Here is a 23378-nt window from a genome sequence, read left to right on the forward strand (position 1 = left end):
TCCCAGTACTCCCAGACCGTACAGTTCTGGTACTTCTCAGATCAGACCAGAGTTCAAGGAGCAGGAATTCCCAGTGAGGTCAGGGATTGCTTGATCATCCCAACTCATTATACCTAAACAAAGGCAAAAGTCTAATGATGACTTCTGAGATCACAGAGTGGCTCAGAGTTCTGCAGCATCACAATCCAGAAGTCAATCTATATCTCCACAAAGTGGCAGCGTGGTTACTCTTGCCTCTATGCTTTTAAATAGACAGCATTTCTTTTCCCATCGTATTCAATTATGTAAGTTGAAAATGCTGTCAGTGTTGTACATATGAGGGTGTACTTTGAGCAGTGCAACTTGGCTAACCAGTCTCCAGACCCTGATGGATAAAGCAGTAGTCAATGAAAGTTAGTAAAATCACACTGGGTTGTAGCATTAGGTTCAGTGCCCCAGTTGCTATAGGAAATCACCCAAGCAGGACTTCCCACCAATATTCTACATCCTTCTTGACTCCCTCCAGTACTAGATGGATCTCTTCACTGTCATGACAATCCATAATAAGACGTTTTTTCCCCATTCTCTGTGCTTGCTGCAACAAGGTTGTCAGATCAAGATGATGGAGCGGTGCTTGATTAGGCTCTAAATTATTCCAGTTGGCATACTATGATCCATCATAGTAACTTACAGTTTGATTTCATAAATTTGTATGGGTAGAATTTTCTTATCATTTACAGACAGCTTGGGTGTTGTACTAACTTTAGTAATGCACATCTTCTCAGTATCCTTTGTAACCAGGGCAACCATGTCATTCAATAGTAGGCCTATATTTCCCCTAGTCTTCCTTTTGCTATTGATATACTTAAAGATGCCTTTCTTGTTGTCTTTGATCTCCCTTGCCAGATTTAATTCCAGGTGGGCCTTAGCCTTCCTTGTCACATCCCTGCATGCTCTGAAAATGTTCCTATATTCTTCCCAAGTGACAATATTATTATTCTTCCACATTCTGTAAACTTCCTTCATCCATCTGGGTGTCTCCATGAGCTTCTTGCTCACCCATATGGGTTTCCTGTCACCATTGCCTGATTTCTTACTCTTAGAGCTGCACAAATCTTGAGCTTAAAAGAAGTGGTGCTTGAATGTTAACCAGTTATCTTGGGCCTCATTACCTTCCAATGCTCTAATCCATGGGATTCCTCCAAGTAGGTCAAAGTTGGTTCTCCTGAAGTCCAAGGCTGTAAATTTATTGCGCTATTTCTTCCATGTAAGATACTGAATTCCACTATCTCATGGTGGCTACAGCCAAGACTGCCCCCCACCTTTACATTCCCAACCTGTTCTTCCTTGTTTATAAGAACAAGGTCCAGCAGCACAACTGAATTCATTAGCTCCTCCATTAACTGTATCAGAAACTTATCATCCATGCACTGCATGGGCATCCTGGCCTGTTTATGTCAGACAGTGTTGCTTTTCCAGCAAGTATCAGTGACTGAAGTAACCCATAAGAACCAGTGCCTGTGCTCATGAGACTGCTTTCAGCTGTCTGTTGAAGGCCTCATCAATTTCTTCCTCCTGACAGGACAGCCTTTAGTAAACATTCAGAACTGTATCACACATATTTGTCTGCCCTTTAAGCCTCCCCCTTCATTCTTACACATTAGTTCTACAGTTGTTCACTACTCATCTGCAGGGAATACTTAATGTATTCCAGTTCTCTCACATAAAGAGCAACTCCACCTCCTCTCCTTTCTACTTTACAGTGGGGAAAAATATCCAGCAATTGTGTGAAGGTTCTCTCTCAGATTTTCAAACTTAAGAGTATTACTCATAATCTTGGTCATATTTTTTCATATCATGCAGAACCATGTTTTTCAGACTCCTGAAAGAAAACTAGTAAGACCAGCCCTTCATAATGAAAGAACTTGTGAATTCCTGGAACACAAAGTATTAGCTGCCAACTGAAAAAGCCACTGAAGGAAGGATCTTTTCAAGGCAGCTATGAGCATATGCTTAACTTTGCAAATTGGCATAGATAGTAGTACTGGTATAGTGTCTATGTTATCTATTAGCCTAGTGATAGCTACCTATTTTACACGTGGTAGGTCCCATTACAGTATCCATTATACAGTATATATTATAAAGATAAACAATAAACAACTAGCATTTGAATGGGTTATCTATGGAAATAAAAAAAAATAAAATAAAAAAACTTTTCAAGAGACAGGTGGGATGATTACCAGATGATTACCACAGAAGTGATACTGAAACAGAAACCATGAGTCTGGAATGGAAACCCTAGTAAGAAGACAATGAACAGATTTTACCATCCATCACTGTTACTCTTTTCCTGTTATAGAGAGACACTAAGGCAATGCAACAACGGCAACAAACCTCTAGAAGCATGGAATTTTCCTTGTTCTTTCTTTCTTTGAAAGAAATCTTGTCTTGTAGTTTCCTGTTGGATGTCCTGTTTCATCCTCATGCATTAGTTTTCATAATAGGATGTGCTTTAATGTTTCCCTCTAGCAGAACAGCAGGACTTGGTAAGGAATGCAGCATACACTGGTTGCAATAACAGCTCAAACACCAGCTGTTTCTGTACTTCCTCATAGGTTAGTCTTCCATGTGGGTGACAGCTGAATTCTGTCCAAAACAAATGACTTAGGCTAAAATAGGAACAAAGGAAAGTCTCTTGGATTCCTGTCTTCCTCTGGCAGACATTGCAGCTGTGGTACAGAGGCTGCTAGAAACAAATTCTTCTTAAGCAGGCAGGCATTAGCTCAGTTCTGACACCAGTATTCCACCCCAAAGTCTTGAGCAATCTGTACTGAGAGATTTTTGTGCTCCTGTGTTAAGGCTCTTTTTTAGGCTTCCAGTTTGAGCCAATTTGACATAGAGAGAACCACTTACTGAAAGCCTGTTCTGGGCAGGCTTTTTCTGAGATTTCCATCACATTATGCTTTGTAACTTAGACACAGATAAGACTTTTACTAGGTTTCTATGTCTATATTTATTCGTGTAGACTTTGTATGATACAGATCAAAGAGGAATTATGTATTCTTATACCTTTTTATAGCTAATCAATTAATCCTTCACTTTTTTTTTTTTTTCTGTGTAAATGAGTGAAATAAACAGTGGGCTCATATCAGATGATTCAATAGCTTATTCTCTGGCTAACTGTGATTTCATCATAGGAAATCTAAGTTTCTCTATGCTGCAAACTGACACACAGGTTCTGAGCATAGAACCATAGAAACATAGAACCATAGAATCATAGGGGTTGGAAGGGACCTCAAGAGATCATCGAGTCCAACCCCCTGCCAAAGCAGGTTCCCTACACCAGGTCGCACAGGTAGGCGTCCAGGCAGGTCTTGAATATCTCCAGAGAAGGAGACTCCACAACTCCCCTGGGCAGCCTGTTCTGAAGAATTTCTAACCACTCTCCATTATTCAGATATTTTTTGTTGGATGTTTCAGAGAATCAGATATATACTGCATTAAGTGTGAGTTTTACTGCAATATACATTATAGACTCTTCACTTCAACTTCAGTGAAAAATAGACAAATTTAACTATAACGAGATCATGTGTTTCTTCCTCAAACTCCAAAATACACATTCATGTGAATGCATTCTGTTCTGCAGAATAGCATTGCAATTTGACAACAGCTGTGGAGTAATAGCTTTCTTCCTATTTTCAGTCCTACCTAAGATGCTTGCATTTCATATTTGTCTTGTTTTCCCCATTATTATTCCACCTCCAGGAACACATTTGATATCTCTTCCTTTATCTGCACATGACACTTCTACATGTGTTTCTCTCAGATCTATTTAATGACTGACCTTTGTCTTGACTTAATCTGTTATAAATTGCCACACCTGCGAGACTTGGACTCCTATTTTCAAATGCCGTGATAACACATTGCTTTTCCAGATGCTTCTGTTTCCTCAAGGAATACACCCAATAGGAATATCAGTTAAATATCCTAAGGGCAAGAAACCATGCAAAATAAATGAGAAATACTTCAAAACAAAATGCCAACTGACTCATAGAATACCAGATTATTTTGCTTTCCAAGTTATTAAAACTGTTGCTGTGTTGGCTAAGAGGAAAAGCAGAAATTCTCTTCTTGCTTAGAGTACTTGTAATACTTCAGATGCCAATGCTTATCTGGTATCTTTTTAATATTAAATACCTTGTGCTCAGTGTATCACCCAAGGTTAAGAGGGTTTTAAATGAACAGACTACACTCAAGTAGCCAGATAGTGTACCATACGGGCATTGTTATTCACTTACATGACATTTTGGGTTGTTTCCCTTGGGAAATACAGTGGCAGCAGTGGACAGCCAGACATATTAAATGCTTTGTTTGTTCAATTGATTTTGGATTATAAGCAGTAATTATGGCGTTATAGATCATAACATTCCAATATATTCATTTTCAGTACATATTTACAGTCAGAGAATGAATAGATGGGATTACTACGATTAGGGAAGAACCACTTAGGTATGTAACAGATAAGAAAAATGTACTGAATTATTTTTGCCTTGTCTTCTAAATCCTGTCCATTACCTCTGCAGCCACAGTACTGCTTAAAATGCTGCGACTGACAAAGTTCCTATAGAGAGAATGATATATTTTGTTAGACCAACTGCTTACAGTTGTAAAGACTCTTATTAAAACTCTTACTTAAGAGTTTTAAAGCACATCATAAGCAACTCAAATCAGAGCAGATAAACTGCACATACTAAAGAACAAGTCCTTCTTTAGGTAAGTGCAACAGCATTATCTAAATTCAGTCACTATTGGGAGGGCACCAAAATAAAGCAACACAACCAAAAACAAACAAACAAACAAACAAACAAACAAACAAATGAGCTGTTGTGAAGAATGCTGCAGAAAGCATACCTAGATTCTTCACATTGTTTGAATAAAACCTAGCTAGGCATCATTTGCATTTCTCATCTACTTCAATACATTGTTTCATTCTGTCTGTTTCTAATGTGTTTCAATCCCTACCCAAATCCTTCCTCATCTCACAGTCCATTAAAGTCCAGCTTCAGTCAGAGAAGAGGCATGAAATGGCCTTTTGCACACCCTGAGCCTTTCAGTCTGGAAGAAAATGGATGAATAGCAACAGTCCCTGCCACATAATCAGACTCTCTAATAATCAGACACTCAGAGGAATCTCTATTCCTGAGCAAGGCATGTTCATCCAGAACATCAGAAGACTTTTCTCCATTTGCCTGGAGTTTTTGATTTCTGTTCAGTGAGCCTCACTGCTGAACATCTCCACATGTTATATGTGGAGACCTGGAAATAAAAGGACTTGAAACCTAGTTTTTACTGCTGAACTGGAAGCCTGACCCGTGCAACCCATACCTTATATCTAAGCCTACATTATGTAGAGGCATGCTGTTTTTGTTTTTGTTTTAACCTTCCAATATCCTCTTATCACAGAAACTGAAAAAAACCCATCTGAAAGAACAGTATTTCCAACAGAACAGTAATACTGGAAAGTTGTTGTGAACAATAGCTCCCTCTTGTGTACTAAAGAAACAGCAGTAGGTCCCTGTCTGCCTTCACCTGAGCTTGGGAACGTACAAATGCGATAGAACTTATGGGGAAACTGTACCCTGCAATTGGATCCTGCAGGGGGCGACTAGGGAACAACGTCTAACAGTGGCTGACAGAGCTCAGAGCTTACATGCGCTCTGGATATATGTGGAACTCTGTCATGGCAGGGTGGATGTTCATTTCTGTAACATAAAAACCTCCAGCAAAAAAGGAAAGAAGGAATGGAAGGGATTGTGTAAGAAGGACCGACATTTTAAACAAACTCGAATGCACTTGAACTTCTTGCTCATTAATACATTTATTTAAAAAAAAATATATAATGACATATATCTCTATGAGTACAGGCTCTCAAATTCTTGCTGTCAAAAAGACAAAGTGGTGGCTCTGCAGCAATGCATGTGGTGTATCTGAGAAAGTGACAAGGATCACAACTTTCTCAATAATCTCTCTTCATCTGATTCCACAGTGGCTAGATCCTGGCACAGGAGCAGCTATGAGTGTCCTCCTGCATGCAGATGTACTTGTGGACATACTGTAAATGTTTAATTTTAGGTGGAGCTCCTTTTTATTTATTTACTTAACATTTAACACAATAGTTAACATTTTTCTTGGGATGTTCTGTTTGGATGCTTCCAGACTTTTATGTAATCAGCAATCATAAGCATGAACAGTAGTGCAATGAGTTTTTAAACTTGAACAAATTCATGTCTCATTCAATGCAGTTTTGAAAGCATGAGAACAAAGGTTATAGAATGCACTGAACCTTGAAAGAAAGGATAAATTCAAGTGTTTTTTCCTTCATGTAACAAATTACAGTGAATCTGCAGGCTGAAACTCTGTTAGCTGATAGTATACTTGGCTGCATTTTGAGTGTTTTGCAGGTTCCAAGGCTGTTCAGGTCCAGTTCTTCAAGCATGAAGGCCAGTGAAAACGAAGACAACTTTGTATTATCAAGTCACCTATATATTTCAGTTGCTATTTGTCTATCAAAAAATTGAAACTTGTAAACATCATTTATTATTTGGATATCAGCAACTTTCTTTCTATTTCTTTTTCTTCAATGTAAAATCTGTCAAAGCCCCAAGCAAAGGTTTTTAAATGAGGTTTTAAAAAAGTTTTACCATGCTAGGCAGGTTTGAGCAGCAAGATAAAACATAATGTGAAATCTGCTTTAAGTGTGAATTAAATGGTGATGCTAAAGTGATTTTTTTTTAACTACACAACCAGAGTCCTAGAAAGCCATGATAACCACATGGATGAAGGAATTTCATGAAAAGACCTTCAGTAGGGAGGGCTGCATACTGAAGTATGGTATAAATGAATAATGACTTTTTTCTGCCTTACTACTTAAATACATGTTATTTCAGTCATAAGATCTCATTTAATCTGCCTGAAATTGCATCTGCATCTAATGACTCCATTAATAAATAAATCAATAAATAAATGCCTTTTCCTCGAGTATTTGATGATTTTCAACTTATCTCAGCAATAAAGCAAGGAAGAAAATAATACACACATTTCCTGTTCTTTGCAGCTTTCTACAGTCTCACTGCAGCTGATCTCCATGCATTTATGAAGAAATGAATTTCTTGTATCACTGTAGTTCATCATCACTTCTTGGGAGAGCAGGGTTTAATTAATGCCTGCACAAGAAACATTTGCTGTGTGACAATTTTAATCTTCAGATTAAAATTCAGATCTTCAGACAGAAAGTTTAAAAACTTAAAGTCAAGCTAACCTGATCATAAAATTAACGCATAAGGTAAAAAAAGCACACTAACAAAACTATGTAGCTGTGCAGTTAAGTTTAGGGAAGATTGTAATTGCACCTGCAAGCATTCTGTCATAATAGAGAAGAGGGGAGAAAATATTTATCAGTAAAGAGCTAAACTGAATAACATCTGAAAATCAGTTTCATCCTAATTAAATGTGTTTTCTGTTTGGAAACCAAAGATACTTATACAGCTCTCTCTAAACCACACTTCATAAACTTATTAGGGGTTTAACTTTCTAATATTCTTTACACAGAAAGACAATAAGACAATTCTATGAAATTCCATTATTCCATAAACAGACTGTTAACACATAAGGACAGAACAATGAAAATCAGAAAGAACCTCTTAACAGTAACAGCAGCACATTACCAGTAATTATCTGGGTAATTCAAAGATAACTGTAATGAAATCACTAAGTTCTTAGTCAGGTGTAATGTTCTTCTGAAAGCAACAGACTCCCCATGTTACAAATGAATCTCTAGATCCATGCATCATCCAGGGAACTGGATACCACTGTGACATGAATGCTTAGGAGACAAACAAAGCTTCAAGCTTCAGAAGAAGTACCAGTGTTCATAAACAATTCATGTTGCTAGTGATTAGTTTTTAAATATTTTATATATAAATATATAAAAATGTCACCTGTTATCACCAATGCAAAACAATTAGTCCTTAACAAATTTAACCTAGATAAACTGTGAGCATACCATATTATTATACCATAACTGCCTGAGGGTAGGGAGGCCCTACAGAGGGATCTGGATAGGCTGAACAGCTGGGCTGAGCTAAATGGGATGAGGTTCAATAAGACCAAGTGCCGGGTCCTGCACTTTGGCCACAATAACCCCATGCAATGCTATAGGCTTGGGGCAGAATGGCTTGAAGAATGTAGAGAGGAAAAGGACCTGGGGGTGATGGTTGATGCTCGGCTCAACATGAGCCGGCAGTGTGCCCAGGTGGCCAAGAAGGCCAACAGCATCCTGGCCTGTATTAGAAATAGTGTAGCCAGCAGGAGCAGGGAGGTGATCATCCCCCTCTACTCAGCTCTGGTACGGCCGCACCTCGAGTACTGTGTTCAGTTTTGGGCCCCTCACTACAAGAAGGACATTGAGGCCCTGGAGCGTGTTCAGAGAAGGGCAACAAAACTGGTGAGGGGTCTGGAGCACAAGTCTTATGAGGAGCGGCTGAGGGAGCTGGGATTGTTTAGTCTGGAGAAGAGGAGGCTCAGAGGAGACCTTATTGCACTCTACCACTTCCTGAAGGGGGGTTGTGGTGAGGAGGGGGTGGGCCTCTTCTCCCTGATAAATAATGACAGGACGAGAGGGAATGGCCACAAGTTGCACCAGGGAAGATTTAGATTGGACCTGAGGAAGCATTTCTTTTCTGAAAGAGTGGTCAGGCACTGGAATGGCCTGCCTAGGGAGGTGGTTGAGGCACCATCCCTAGCACTGTTCAAGAAGCGTTTAGATGAGGTGCTAAGGGATTTGATTTAGTAGTTGGGTAGGGATAGTGATAGGAGGATGGTTGGACTAGATGATCTTATAGGTCCTTTCCAACCTTATGAACTTATGAATTTAGGAACTTATGAACTTAGAGATGAAGCAATGTGGTTACTGCCGATGGCAACATCATTGGTGTTACTTAGTCACCAAGGCCAAGGAGATCACTCTTGGGAGCACCTTGTAAGCACCTTGTCTTCTATCCTCTTTACTCATATCTTGTTGACCCCTCCCAAAAAGAGCAGAAAGTGACCTCATCTGCTCTTGACAACTGATTTTGGAGATCAGAGTTATTTCAGTTTTGCTTGTTCTGCTGGGTTGAATTATCTTGCTAGTGCTAAGTATCTTCAGCATTTGGTCCCTGGTGACAGGCTTTCAATTGCCATTTCTTAAGTGAGAATGAATGTGCTTTTAAGCTGTTTCAGGTGATTCCAGGAAATCCAACAAAGTAACATGACACAACAGTGCAATATGCCAAGCATGTATTCCCTTTATTACAGTGCTGGGTACATGGGGGATCGCTCCACGAAACATGCACACCAAAGACAGAAACGAATACATATTTAAAGGTATAGCACATGCATATTCATCACATTCCAAACTCTGGTTATCGAGGGAATTAAACATAAGGGTCAATTTTGCTGTAAGTTTTCAAACCTTGAAGGGGGAGAGCTCCTCATTACTCCTGAAGAGAAACATCTGTATGGTTATCTTGTTGGGACAACAGGATGTCCATCCTGCTTTCTTATCAACAAGTTTGTTAGTTTGATTTATGCCCACCCAACACATCTGGCCCAACAGATAAATCAAGAGGGAGTAGCACCTTTGTATCTGGATGATTTGCAGTTGTCTTTACTGTAGAGAAGCTGTTCTCATGATTCACAGGTATCAGCCAACATAGAGATGCCTCCTGAAATAAAACCAGTGTGTTCAAACAAAACCAGAAGAGGTCTGAGAGGTAGCCAAAGGCATGTGTCAGAGTGGGGGAAAGTAGAAATATGATAATGCTTCTACCATACATTTTAATTCACGCCTACCAATCTATCAGAGCCTTCAAGACCTGGATTTTGGGTACCAGTAACAGGCACTCTGGCTTCTTCTGCCATGCTAAAGGATGAAATCCATGTGATTCATAAGACAGGTGAGGAGTCATTCTGTCTGGGCCAGAGGGTCATGAAGTGGATACCATGCAGAGCTGAACGCTCTCTGATCATGGTGGAACCACAGGGGAGACCAGTATTCCTTGGGGGACTGGGGAGCAGTTCTCTCCTTCTGCTCAGCCCAGCTAGCCACAGACAAAAATAAGTATGTACCAGCAGGTTCATCTTCTGAGCCTGCTTTAACTTTGTAAAGGTAACTGCGTGTGCTGGAGAAGATGGACAAGCACATCAACAGCGTGCCTGGAGCAGGACACTCTTACCTCCTTGGATTCACCGCTCAGTACATGCCTGGAGGCACTGCGAAGACGCACCTCTAGCGTTTCCCCCACCTCTACAGCCTCACAAGAAGTCACAGGAGAGGCTGGGGTTATTCAGTATCAAGAAAAAGGGGCTCAGGGGAGTCTCTGCCACCCCCTACAACCACCTCAAAGAAGGCTGTGACCAGCCTGCTCCCCAGGCGTTATGCGATGAGACATGAGGAAGCAGCCTCAACTTGTGCCAGGGGAGCTTCAGGCTGGAGATTATTCACTGAAAAAGCTCCTGATTCCAGGAAACCTAACAGCCGCACGGCGTACATAGAGCGCTGCGGGAACAATCAGCAACGCCCACAGGAGGCAGCTTCCCGCGCACTGAAGGAGCGGCGCTCCGCCCTCTGCGTCACGTACCACGTCCGCAGGAGCCAGGACTCACCCGGAAGTGCTTCCGGAGGGCGGTGCCGGGCAGCGCGAGCCCTTCCGGTCGGTAGCGCGCTCACCCGCCGGCTCCGCCCGCGCCGCCGCCGCTGCTTCGTCGCTGTCTCCCGCGCCGGGTCCTACTCGGTCTCCGTCCTGCCTCGCCCTCCCTCCCCGCGCTGTACCATGCTGCCGCGGGGCTGCGGGGCCGCGGCGCCGCGGGGGAGGCTGGCGCTGCTGCTGCTGCTGCTGGCCTGCGCCACGCGGGCCTCCGAGATCACCTTCGAGCTGCCCGACAACGCCAAGCAGTGCTTCTACGAGGAGATCGCCCAGGGCACCAAGTGCACGCTGGAGTTCCAGGTAGCGGGAGAGCCCGGCTCCGCGCCACGCGGCCTCGTGTGCGGTGCCAATGGCGTCGCGTCGGCAGCGCTGAGAGGGCGGTGCATCCCGGCACAGAGCCGGCGGCTGTACCGTGCCTCGCGGGAACGGGGCGGCTGGCGGTTATAGCATGCCTCCGGGGACAGCGACATCACCGCCTCCGTGGGCAACCTGTGCCAGTACCTCACCTTTCTGAGAAGAAATTCTTCCTCATATCCAACCTCTATCCACCCCTCCCTGGTGCAGCTTAAAGCCATTGCTTCTTGTCCTGTCGCTGTTACCTGATAACAGAGGCCAAACGCCTCACCACAGCCTCCTTTGAGGCAGCTGTACAGAGCCTCTTGGGCCTCCTCTTCTCCAGACTGATCCGTCCCAGCTCCGTCAGCCACTACTCGTAAGGGCTGTGCTAAGTCATCAGTTTTGTTGCCTGTTTTTGGACACGCTCCAGGGTGTTGATGTCATTCTTATAGTGAGTAGCCCAAAACCAAACACTGTATTTGAGGTGCAGCCTCATCAGTGCCACATATAGAAGGGGCTTTCCACAGTTTGTAACAGACTGAACCTTTACCTTCTTAACAAAAAACTGTTGTGTAGCTTTGAGATTCCACAAGCTGCAGCTCTGTTACTTCTGATACTTCTGAGTCTGCCACTGCAGGTGGCAGCCACTGGCAGCAGAAATGCCAAAGCAAAGTCAGCCCTGACAATGGGAATCATGGCTACTTTGGGGGAATAATGTGCTTTTATGGACTGACTTTTACCTTTGAAGTCCCATATATTTTTTTCTTTTTAGTATTTTGTGGATTTTTTGCTGCCATATAACTTCGTAACTTTTTGCTTTGTGTTCCAGTTCTTTGTCAGATATTCTTTTTCCTTGTCTTTCTTGGTTTCATGTCTTGGTTTCTTGTCCCTACTTGCTGCTTTTTGCATTTTCTTTCTTTTTCTTCTTCTGTTCAGTGCTTTCCCCATGTTTTGAAATGAACATCACTAGAGATTCCTGGGCAGATAGGTCTACTATTGCCACTTCTGCTCATGATCATAACAGATCAGAACAGGAGTGTTTTTGAAAAGAAACTCTAGGTTTGCCTAGGCAAAGTACTGCATGAACATCACTTGACAGTATGTCTTAAGGAAAAGCTGAGGGGAGGCTCAAGCAAGCTCTGCAGGAAGGAATCTCTGTAAGGCTTCAAAGTTTTGACCTTTATTGTGTATGTGTAAAATGTCCATTTCAAGGTTTGCAGTGCCCTTGTAAAATTTCAAATCATGCTTTAAAGATTTTTGTGCAGAACATTTTTATTATTTTGCTTTTACTTCCACCAGGTAATCATTTCGGTATGAAAATCTCCATTAGGTGATAGACAGCTGGAGACTAGACATCCAGTTGCTTTTTTTTTTTTTTTGTCATCACATTTTTGGAAAATCAGAATGATCTCACTCACAGCTGAATGTTTTTTTTTAATTGTATTTAAAACTGTCTGTGGAGCAGGCAATTTTCAGCTCTTTTGATACTTCTACCTTTAACTGTATGGTTCTAATAACTTGATAAATAGAAAAATTGCCGTGGTTTTGAACAATTTTATGTGAAGTGCACATCTAAACTAAAGATACACAAACAATTATGTAAAAGATACTCAATTCAACAAAGCTTCTCTTACTTTAGAAGGTTTCTGTACAAATACAAAAGGGACGTGCCTTCATATATGAGTATTTTCCTAATTCAGCATGCTTTATCTTAAAAGGAAGAAATTTGGAGCAATTGTTAAGCTTAAAACTGCTAGCCTGAGAGTGGTGACAATAGCACATTTTGTGTATCTGATCACTACAAGTGGGACTTGTTACAGAGGCATGGTATCTTGTCTGCTACTTCAGAGTAACATTCAACAATAACCAAAACCTGAAATAAAAGTCGTGAAGTTTGGAGTCACTCATGGCCTTTATCTGAATGTGCTGGTTTTGGAAAGAAGTGCTGCTGCCAACTGCAGAAGTGAAGCAGCAGACTCCTCAGTAACAGTACTTTGTTGAAAGCTGGTAGAAGGACTAGCCCTGCTGTAATACCTGTTTTACTGGTTGTATGCCATTCCTGCGGTGCCAAGCAGTTTGATCTAATAGGGTAGTTATGCTCCTTAGGCCATACAGAAAAGAGTTGTCCTATTACATTTTAACAATCTCAACTTGCAGAATTGATAGCATGGTGAGGTGTTGGATTTAGTTAATGGTTAATTTGTTACAGTACTGTCTTTGCTGCTCCAAGAAGTTTTATCTATGTTAGCCATTGCTATAATGCAATTTTGAAGAAAGCAACTAAAATTTATTTTATAAACTGTTTGAAAATGTAGTTGACAATTCATATATTGAATTTAAACTTTTTGTTGTTGTTGTTTTGTGTGTGTTTCCCATAAAAGAATGATTTTTCCAGGCTGGCTTCAAACTATTTTCAAATTAATTATTATTAATTAATAGATTATTATTAATAATTATATTTCCAAATGTACTTGTTGAAGTTAGAAACTTTGCAGTACTGCTTGACAAATTGTATTTCTTGGGAGAAATGTATTAAAAGTCTATCTTGTTAAAAGGATTATTCTTTGTTTTTTCTCTTCAGGTGATCACTGGAGGCCATTATGATGTTGACTGCCGACTGGAAGATCCTGATGGCATTGTATTGTACAAAGAGATGAAGAAACAATATGATAGCTTCACATTTACTGCATCCAGGAACGGAACATACAAATTCTGCTTCAGCAACGAATTCTCTACATTCACACACAAAACTGTGTACTTTGATTTCCAGGTTGGAGAAGATCCACCACTGTTTCCTAGTGAGAACAGAGTAACTACGCTTACCCAGGTAAAATGCTCTTGTGCTTGACAGCAACTGTTAGCTTGAAATAATGTCTTTCTTTTCCAGATTCAGCTGCATTAGATATTTATATCACTTTTGAACATCAGTCAGGTTGCAGCTGTTAAAAGTAATTGAATTTATTGAAAGGCTTAGGAGAGCTGAGTAGGAGCTAGCAAGTGCTCAAGAGAAAGTTAGGGTTAGTAGTATTAATTCTAGACCTTGGTTGTTGTTGTTTTTTTTTTTAAACTGAAGCACGTAGAGTGCAAGTAAGGTATTTGGAGAGATAAACACTAGTTTTCAATGTACAACACTTTTTTAGTAAGAAGATTGTTACTGTAGTTTTCTTGAGGCTTGTAATGTGACTAAATTTGGGCAGGTTTTCCACAGGGTCAGTGAAAGATGAATGCCTGCAAGCAGGGGGGCTTAGCACTAAGACACCTTCTGCAGAGTAGACAGCCAATGCAATTTATTAGTGACACCAATGGCAGAATTTAATTTGGGAAACCTCTTCCTGAAACTCATTGAGAAGAACTTAGGACTTGTTCAGAGACCAGACTTGTAAAAGATGGTTAAACACAGGTGTAAGTAACTGCACGTGGCTATACTAGGGTGTTAAACTTTTATTTTAATAATCATAGAATTATAGAATGGGTTGGAAGGACCATCAAAGATCATCTGATTACAACCCCTCTGCCACAGTTTGTGTTGCCAGCCACTAGATCAAGCACCAGATTAGGCTGCCTAGGACCCATCAAGTCTGCCCTTGAACATCTCCAGGACAGAGCATCCACAGCCTCTTTGGGCAGCCTATGCCAGGTCCTCACAACACTCTCTGTGAAAAATTTCCCCCGACATATAATCTAAATCTCCATTCCTTTAGTTTAAAAACATTCCCCCTTATCCTATCAGCAAAACCTGTAGTAGGTTGTGCTGTTTGTTCTTCAGGAACTCCTAATTTTAAGACATAAAACTGAAAAACCTGTTAGAATTTAAATACTTTGAAGATTTGTTGATTGATTTCATGGTGATCAAGGCATAGTGAAGGTTCCTGACTTTTTATTAGGCAACACGAGCTGAACATGGAAAAAGTTTGTGAAAAACAGTTTAGGATTCAGAAAACTCTTAACACAAATTGAACAGGTTAAGTGGTTTTAGTTTAGGAGAGGAAGTAAGAGAGTGGACAGGTTCTTCTGAATTATTTGTTTAACATCATGGACCATTTGGAAACACTGAAAAATAACAGAATTGTCCTTACTCTAGTCTTTTTATTTTGCATACATGAGTAAGAGAAAGATGTCTTGATAGAAGAACGCATTGAGCTTGTTTAATTAATGTGACAGTTAGGCAGTGAAGAACATCATAGTTGAGATGTTGCTGTAATTTCATTAGGTTTTCTAATGTGTACTTTTGAAATCTAACATTTGTTAATTTTTGTTTTGTAGTTCGCAGTGTAGTGCTGTCTATTAAATATGCAGTTTTATGTGCTTCTTATTTAAGAGTCTGTGTGGATTAATATATTAGTTACCTAAGTTAAAATGTTACAGTATTCCAGCTTGACAATGAACTGCATTAATCGATGGGATGTAATATTGTATGAGAAGTAAAGTAATACTGCACTAGTACTGAATCATAAGAATTCACTGAAAAATGTATTAGAGGAGCTCTTAACAGGGTACACTGCATTTGCTTGCTTCTCTAGATGGAGTCGGCCTGTGTTTCAATTCATGAAGCTTTGAAGTCTGTCATCGATTATCAGACTCACTTTCGACTGAGGGAAGCACAGGGCCGCAGCAGAGCCGAGGATTTAAACACAAGAGTCGCGTACTGGTCTATAGGGGAAGCAATCATTCTTCTTGTTGTTAGTATTGGGCAGGTATTTCTCCTCAAAAGCTTCTTCTCAGATAAAAGAACCACAACAACCCGTGTTGGATCATAACTGGTAGCGGTAATGCTTCAAGTCGTTAGATTATTAATCTGTAAAGTTATTGTTCTCCAATTAATTCTAGGTACAAAGGATTTAAGTATGTGCAGCATTCAGGTGTGTCTATCCATCATCTAATAGAAACACAAAACAGACACAAAAAGTTATGGAAGGGACACATGAAAACATTCAGAAGAAAACAATTCTGCTTTCTGATTCCTCAATGAAACATGTTGCATTGACCAGCCTATATGTCTTTTATATATTTTAATCCAAATTTAGTTTGTTTTTTTTTACCTGAGAAGTTATTTATCTTCATCATAAAACTTTGTAAGAACCAGGCAGTCACGTGTGATATGCAGAAGCAGTGCACATAAAAAGTGTGGTTTGATTATAACTTCATGATTTCCATGCTGAGTGGATTGCATTATAAACAAGCAGATATGATGAACTTAACGTTATTTTGGTTTGCTACTTAAAAAAACAAAAAAGAGCCGATTACAACCTTTGCTTATTTGTCAGTCTGTGGCAAGCATGACACTACATCACAGCTCATTCTGTCAGCCTGGTAAATCTCTGCTTTCAAAATGTTACATTTTATAGTTGAGTGCTTCTGCTTAAGTATGTATCCTTCTATAATAAGTGTGGGGTGATGTAGGGTGAATACCCTGAAAGAGCAGTACCCACACAATGTAATGAAAATGGACAGTATATTTTTGGACAGATTATCCAGATGGCATAAAGATGCCCAATAAATTAGGAATGGCTCTCATGTCACCAGAGGTCAAGGCTTGCCTGGAACTCTACACAGGAGGGATCTCAACAAGAGATCCTTCCCCAGCGATGGTCAGCCCTTCAGTGGGGTCTGGGAGAGGTGGAGCCAGACTCCACCCCTTCCGGTTTCACAGGTACATTGCCTGCACCTGTGCTCCTGCGGCTGACTCAGGTGATCAATCAATGGTTCAGGCTATGATTCAATGGTTCCCATACAAGTGAGGTATAACGTTTTCCCTCTTCTATGATATGTGTTTTACTGAATTGATTTTAAACTGAGACTACTCAGGAAATTGATTTTCTGTCTTTAAAAATCCAAATCTCCAAATCTGTTTTAAAAACTTGCAATAAAATAGAGAGCTGTAACTTCATCACTGAAGCTGTGCAGTGTCTGGGCATGCATTGCTTCTGCTTTTTGGATTTAAGACCAGAGGTAGTTTGGTTTGTTTGGTGACACAGCACCAGCACTGGCCTAGGTTATATTACATGTGAGGCACATACAAAGGTTTTTACTAAATCCTGTTTTTTCTGTTAAGAGGCCGTTTTGATATTGATACTGCATTGCACGTGTGCTGTAAATTTTATTTCCTGGTGTGTGGTGCACTGATACAGTATGGCCTTGTGCATCTGATTGCTACTCTTTTTTGCTAGTAGTCAGAAAATGTTTTCAATATTTCAGGTTATCTTTTGGTAGAGTTAATAGCCACGTTGTTTCCACTGCTCGTGTATTTAGTAGCTTATGTACTGTAAAGTCTTGCTTTATTTGGATGTGGAAGAAACTAAGTGTATGAACATACATGTAGCTTAAATTGAATGGTCAACTCCTTCAGTTGCCTCTGGAGGAGTAAGGAGACTGCAACTTGTAAATGCACACAAACTAAACTAAGGTGGAAAAAAAATGTCATGTGTTACTAATTCAAAAGATGCTTCTTAAACCAGTTTTCAGCAACCAGAGGAAGAATGCTATATCCTCATTCATAGCCTGTATTATCTCTAGCAAAAAGTTGAAAGTGATCCTGAAGCATTCTGAAGAATCGACCTAAGATAACTTCATTTAAAGTGCTGTGGTGATTGAAAAATAAAAAGTATACTCATCTCTGTTTTGAAAAAATTCTTCTTCAGAAACAGAATAAAAACCTGAAGAAAATGAGCTCAAAATTTAAGTAAAATTTCACAGAGGTACTAAAATGATTAACGCATGTAAAATTTGGGATTATGTGTAATGTCTTGTATTGAACTTCAAATATTGCATTCTTGTTTTGTTATGCAAGCTTCCAAGAAATAGCTAAATTCAGAAAGCAGAAAAATTAAATTAAAAAAAAATAGTCCTTTGCTTTGAGACAGGTATGTGCCTGTGCACTATGTTCTTAATCATACTTACATGTGTGTGCTTCTGCAGCTCATACTCAGTAGCTTTTGGCTGCTTTGCACACACTTTGTGTGCAGGTATCAGATGAGAACATGATTTAATTACCAATTTTTCTTCTATAATCTTCTGAATTTTGAATATAAGTTCTGTAGCTTTAATCAGAACGAAGACACTTGTTTTGAAGACTGAAACTTTTTTCCTCTGTGTTCTGTGTGCTATTAAAATTGGTAAACAGTGGGGTAAAACAAACACTGGTTCTCCATCATATCCATGTTTCTATTCTTCCATTATGTTTGAATGTGTAAGGTGGGACTGTTCTACTCAATGTTATGCCCACTGCAGAGGTTTAGTGGACTTGAATTTTCATTATAATTAGTTATCTGAAGCAATTCTCTGATGTTTTGCTACATAATATGCAGCAATAGTTTAAAATGCCTTTTTGTCTTATTAAAAACATGGCACAGACACCCATTTAAACATAGCTGTATATAGTTTTTAAATTGTGATGGAATAGGATATAATAAAACACATGCTAATATGAAAGTGAAGAAATGTTCTGTGACTTTTTGTTTAAGCTCCATCTTTTCACATATGAAAAGATTAGCTTGATTAATGGTGTCATACACAAGTCAATTGCCATGCATTAATGGGGATACAACTGTGTTTTTAACTGCTAAAGACCCTAGTTTTCAGCTGTTCCTTCAATGTTTTGTGTTTACGCAACTTTTTCGTGTTGTGAAATGTCAGTTTTTTGTTTAGTTTGGAAAAAAAAGTTTGAGTAGGACAAGAAACAGACTCTGTGAATACTGTATGGGAAAATAAAAAATTAATATATGATTATGGTCCAGTTGTTTGGTCTGCATTTGGGAGTGGGGAGCATTATTCTTTTAAAAAGTTTTGAATAACAATCCGAGCGTCAACTTGTATTTCAATACATCACATTGAAAAGTCTTAATCTACCTGAACTTTGATCACTCTTCTGTTACTGTACATTGAGAAGTGATTCAATTCACTGCTGCTGATAATAAACTGTGCTTTCAGGTCACTGGAGAAAAACAAAGTTTCAGTTCTGAGGTGGAATAGTGGGGCTGTGTTTGGCCAGTGTGGCCCTGCAGAAGATCAGTGTAGTGGGTGGTGGCAGGGCAGTGGCTTCTTTCTGACATGACATTAGCTGCACTTGATGTCTTTCTGTGCTTCTCCTGGGGAGCTGACCAACAGTTGCTTTGGTTTATGACATCCTAGTGTAAAGCATAGCATATATGTCAGTAGATTAGTAGTGTTACTAACACAGTTTGTTCAGTCTCATGTAAACCATGGTGTAGGGTCTTCAGGACGTTGCTAAAAATGCAAACACAGAGCTACGCTGCTTAAAAATGTTTGCATTCAGGAAGCAAATGCAGAGTGGTGACGGCAACTTCATTTTGAGGTCTTATGGTTCTGAATGCTTTGATAACTTGGTATCATATTAATATTTATGTATCCATATTATATATCTATCTATAGGAAGCTGTGATGGAGCATTCATGAACGCTGTGGCCCTGACATCACTTCCTGGAGAGTCAGGTTGAGTACAGACAAAGATACGAGAAACGTGGGCTCATACAAGATATTCTGAGGTGAAAAAAAGTGAATCAATTCTTTTTCCAGGTCTTTTGGTTTTCCATTTAAACTGAACAAGAATACAATCAGCATGGAGGATGTTTATATTGATAATGCAGAAGACTTGCTTGTCTTTCAGTAGGAAGAGTATGGCTGCAGGAGAAGAGCAAGCTTGTTTTATTGGGGGAACGGGGAGGATATAAAAAATGCTTTCATGGATTAAAATAACATGAAATGCAGAAGTGTTCACTGAGCAGTACACGCATCTCAGTGCGTCTGTGAACATGGTATTTTCTTGTGGGACCAGAATGCTGCTACGCGCTCTGCATGTGTGCTGGAGGGCTGGGAGGCTGTGGAGGTGAAATAAGAGCATGGAATCAGCAGAGCTCAGAGAAAAACATTTGTGCTTCAGTGTAGCATAAACAGGCCAGGGCAGCCTGTTGAGTATAAAGTACTATTAGCATAATTATTAAATAACATGTAATTTCTGGTATATTTGGAAAGTGCTGAACTTTCAGGAATCAGAAAAGCAGGAAGGCTGCAGCTGTCTTACGGAAGGAAGCGCTCCCTGGATCCTGCCAGAGGCATCACTTGGAGGGGCTGGCTCTAGCCAACATGATGGAGCTGTGGATGTCCCTGCTCTTTGCAGGAGAGGTGGAGTAGATGACTTTTAAGGTCCCTTCCAACTCTAAGGATTCTGTGATTCTTTCTTACATCTCTTTGTCACACTACATGAAAAAATATAATAGTATATAATATAAAATACAGTGTTTTATCAGAGTTCTAGGTTAGTGCTTTGTGCCTTGACAAGCACTTGGCAAAGAACACTCCTTTTTCTCTATCAGTCTGATTTTGTTTCTCGCTTAAATCTTTTAGATTGTAAGAACAAAGATTTGACCCATGTCATACAATCAGAAAACTAGAAAAGGGAAGAAAACTAGTACTTGATACAATTAAAGACAAAGATGGACAAGAAACATAAACAAGACCATAGTTAAATCATTACTACTAACACTGAAATCTACTAAACAGGTTTCATCTGGAAAAATTTAGAAGGCAAAATGCAACGTGATGCTGCTATGGAGCAAAACCATCACATAACAGGCCTACACGATGCTTCTGTATGAATATTGGGTTTTTTTCCTTCTTAATTTAAGAAAAAATTGAAGTCTTCTTTAGGAGAGTAAATGTCAGGTTTACTTGCTGAAATACCTATTCAGTGGTAGGCTCTCAGCACCTTGGATGGAAGCAATGAAAAACTGAATAAATACATAAATAAAAATATAAATAAAAAGCAGCTCTAATATCATAGTGGATGGATTGCACTGTGCAGGCGATTAAAGATGCTGGGAAATAAGTAATACAGAAGTTTGCTGAAGTGGTCCTATATATATTTGAATTGCTTTATATACAAAATCAGTTTATATCTACTTGTGTTTATCACACATTTATAGATTACCCTCATAGAATAAAGAATTGACTGTTTATTTAGACATGGAGTTGCACAGGCTACATAATGAATTCATCTGGATGTTAAGACCTCAGCTAAAGATTTACCACCTTGAGCCTTACTTTAGCAAACGTAGATATTATCAGAAGACATTCTTCTCCCACTGAGAAGAAAGCTTCCTTAACCTTCCTTAACTTTGAATACATTATTTTCCCTAGAGGAGAGAACTGACCCAGAGGAGTGTGTCAGCTGACAGCTCTTCTGGAAACCAAGGCTCTCTCATTGTTCTGATAAACTTATGCAAACTCTGCAGAACAGAATGTGATTTGCTGGTAGATATTATCAAACTGGTATTGTTGGAAAAAATTGGGAAAGCTTTTGGGCACTCATACTTGAAACTCTGAAGAAGGGCTTGAATGCCTTAAAGTACATACCACACATATATTACCTCTTAATTCCAATCCATGAGCAGTCTTTGTCCTTATAACATCACTTTTATGACAAAATATAATTCTAGCAAACACGGGGGCAATAATTTAATAATGATGTGAGGGACTGCTTTACTAATGAGGTGCAACTGTTAGCTGTTGAATTGTAAATGCTTACTTGGAAAAATATCAAGAAAAGAATGAGTTCACCAACAGCAAAACTGTGATTCTAATCTAGTCAAATGGCTTTTATAAACTGAAATTCATTTCTCTGGATGACTTTGACTCCTCATCAGGAGCTACGTTTTCCAAGCACAGCACACTAATGCAGTGTGCTTCCACAAAGAATTGCATTGATTTCCTTTTCTCTCAGATTATATATTTTATATATTACCTTCTAAATAAGCACATCAGAGCCAAACTGGTGTTATGTTATTTCCTTAATAGTAGCCAGTACTATCCTTGATTTTTAAGGCATGGGAGAGAGCTGCTTTGTAAAGGACAAAAAGTCAATGTTACATCTTTTTTATACAAAGTGTATGTCAATACCTACTGTGTATTTTCCCACAGTTTGGCCCATCTTATTTTTGGCACAGTGATGACCCCTGTTTGGAGAAAGAAGCGGAAAAGAGACAATGAGAAATGGTTCTTATATCTCCTGAAGCAGTTACACAACCATGGAACTACAGAAGTACTCTACTGAGTGCTTCATCTGAAATCAGATAGCACAGATGTTTGTCACGTGGAACTTCTGACTTTCACACTATTTAGAGGACCACATTTTTTGGAATGCAGTTTTTTGTAAAACAGCAGCTACTAAAGTTCCTTTGTAGATGTTAGAATGCTGACTCTTCTTCCAACTGCAAGTCTACAGTGATCTATGGATTGTTGTCTGCTAATGAGATGACACTGCAGGACAGCTTGCTGCACCTTCTGAACCATAACGTCTTTTACAAAACCTCACTGACATTTCTGTAATTGGTGGCAGGATGAGTTTTAATTGTCAATTTGGGAAGTTTTTATTAATACTGTGGGAAAAATTAAACATTCACAACATTTTGGTATAGAGGTGCTAGAAGGATTGAGGACTCCAAATTAAGCGAGAAATACGAGATTTCAATAGAATTCCTGTTCTAGTCCTTGTTCAACCTGCTTGTTTCAAGTTAAATTAAATCCTAAAAGATTTAGTCCATGTTTGGAAAGGGTCTGATGTACTGTCGACAGCTAGCTAGTTTTTACCAGACTGTGCTCTTGAGGAACAGATAACAGCTCAGACAACAGCTGGTGCTGGTGTGACAGGACAGAAACCAAAGTTGGTGTTTTGCTGCTGCTGAAGCTGTCGTTTGAGGCTGTGCACTGCACTCCTTCCACAAGAGCATCTCCTGCCTGATCCGTGTGTTCTCACTGTGCTCTCAGTGCAAATATCTGTTCTGTGGATGAAAGTGCACAGGGCAACGGGATGTAACACTAAAAGTAGCGATGTGGAGAAAAGATCTCTGTACAGTTTGAGTTAAAGCAGTGACCGCTGGGTCGCGCAGCTAAGCACCAGGGAAGGGGATGCTTGCACGAAGCGTGGGCACTCCTTGCTGCTGCAGCTCTTGAGCTGGCACAACGCGGGGCCTCCATGGAGCAACCTGCAGCTGCTGTTATAATTTCACAGGCTAGCGCATGAAGCCAATAGATCGGCACAGAAGCAGCACTTCGGCTGCTGTGTCGGGCCGGGCGGTGCAGCCAACACCAAGGCGCTCCTCCGCCACGGCGTCCCCTGAGCGCCGAAGGAGCAGCATCCCACCCTTGCCCCCCCGCCCGCTCTCAGGGCGCGAGCGGCGCAGGCGCAGTGCGAGCGGCCGTGCCGGCGCTTCCCGCGCCCGCACGCAGGTGCGGCCGGGCGGGGCGGCGCGGCGCAGGTGCGGCCCTTCCGCGTCCCTCATCGCTGCCACAGGGCCGGGCGCGGCC

At 40.3% G+C, this 23378-nt stretch overlaps 1 protein-coding gene across 1 annotated transcript; it reads left to right on the top strand.

The window, feature by feature from the left end:
- The first annotated feature begins 10744 nt into the window (after window positions 1-10744).
- On the top strand, window positions 10745-15979 carry TMED7 (transmembrane p24 trafficking protein 7). The gene is made up of 3 exons (XM_065744296.1): window positions 10745-11024; window positions 13642-13887; window positions 15581-15979. The coding sequence occupies exons 1-3, from the start codon at window positions 10851-10853 to the stop codon at window positions 15815-15817; spliced, it is 657 nt and encodes a 218-aa protein (XP_065600368.1). The 5' UTR covers window positions 10745-10850; the 3' UTR covers window positions 15818-15979.
- The last annotated feature ends 7399 nt before the right edge of the window (window positions 15980-23378 follow it).

Source organism: Cyrtonyx montezumae, unplaced genomic scaffold, assembly GCF_038088225.1.
Source record: "Cyrtonyx montezumae isolate F1298 unplaced genomic scaffold, pur_monq_1.0 scaffold_30, whole genome shotgun sequence".
In the NCBI taxonomy this organism is placed as follows: domain Eukaryota; kingdom Metazoa; phylum Chordata; class Aves; order Galliformes; family Odontophoridae; genus Cyrtonyx; species Cyrtonyx montezumae.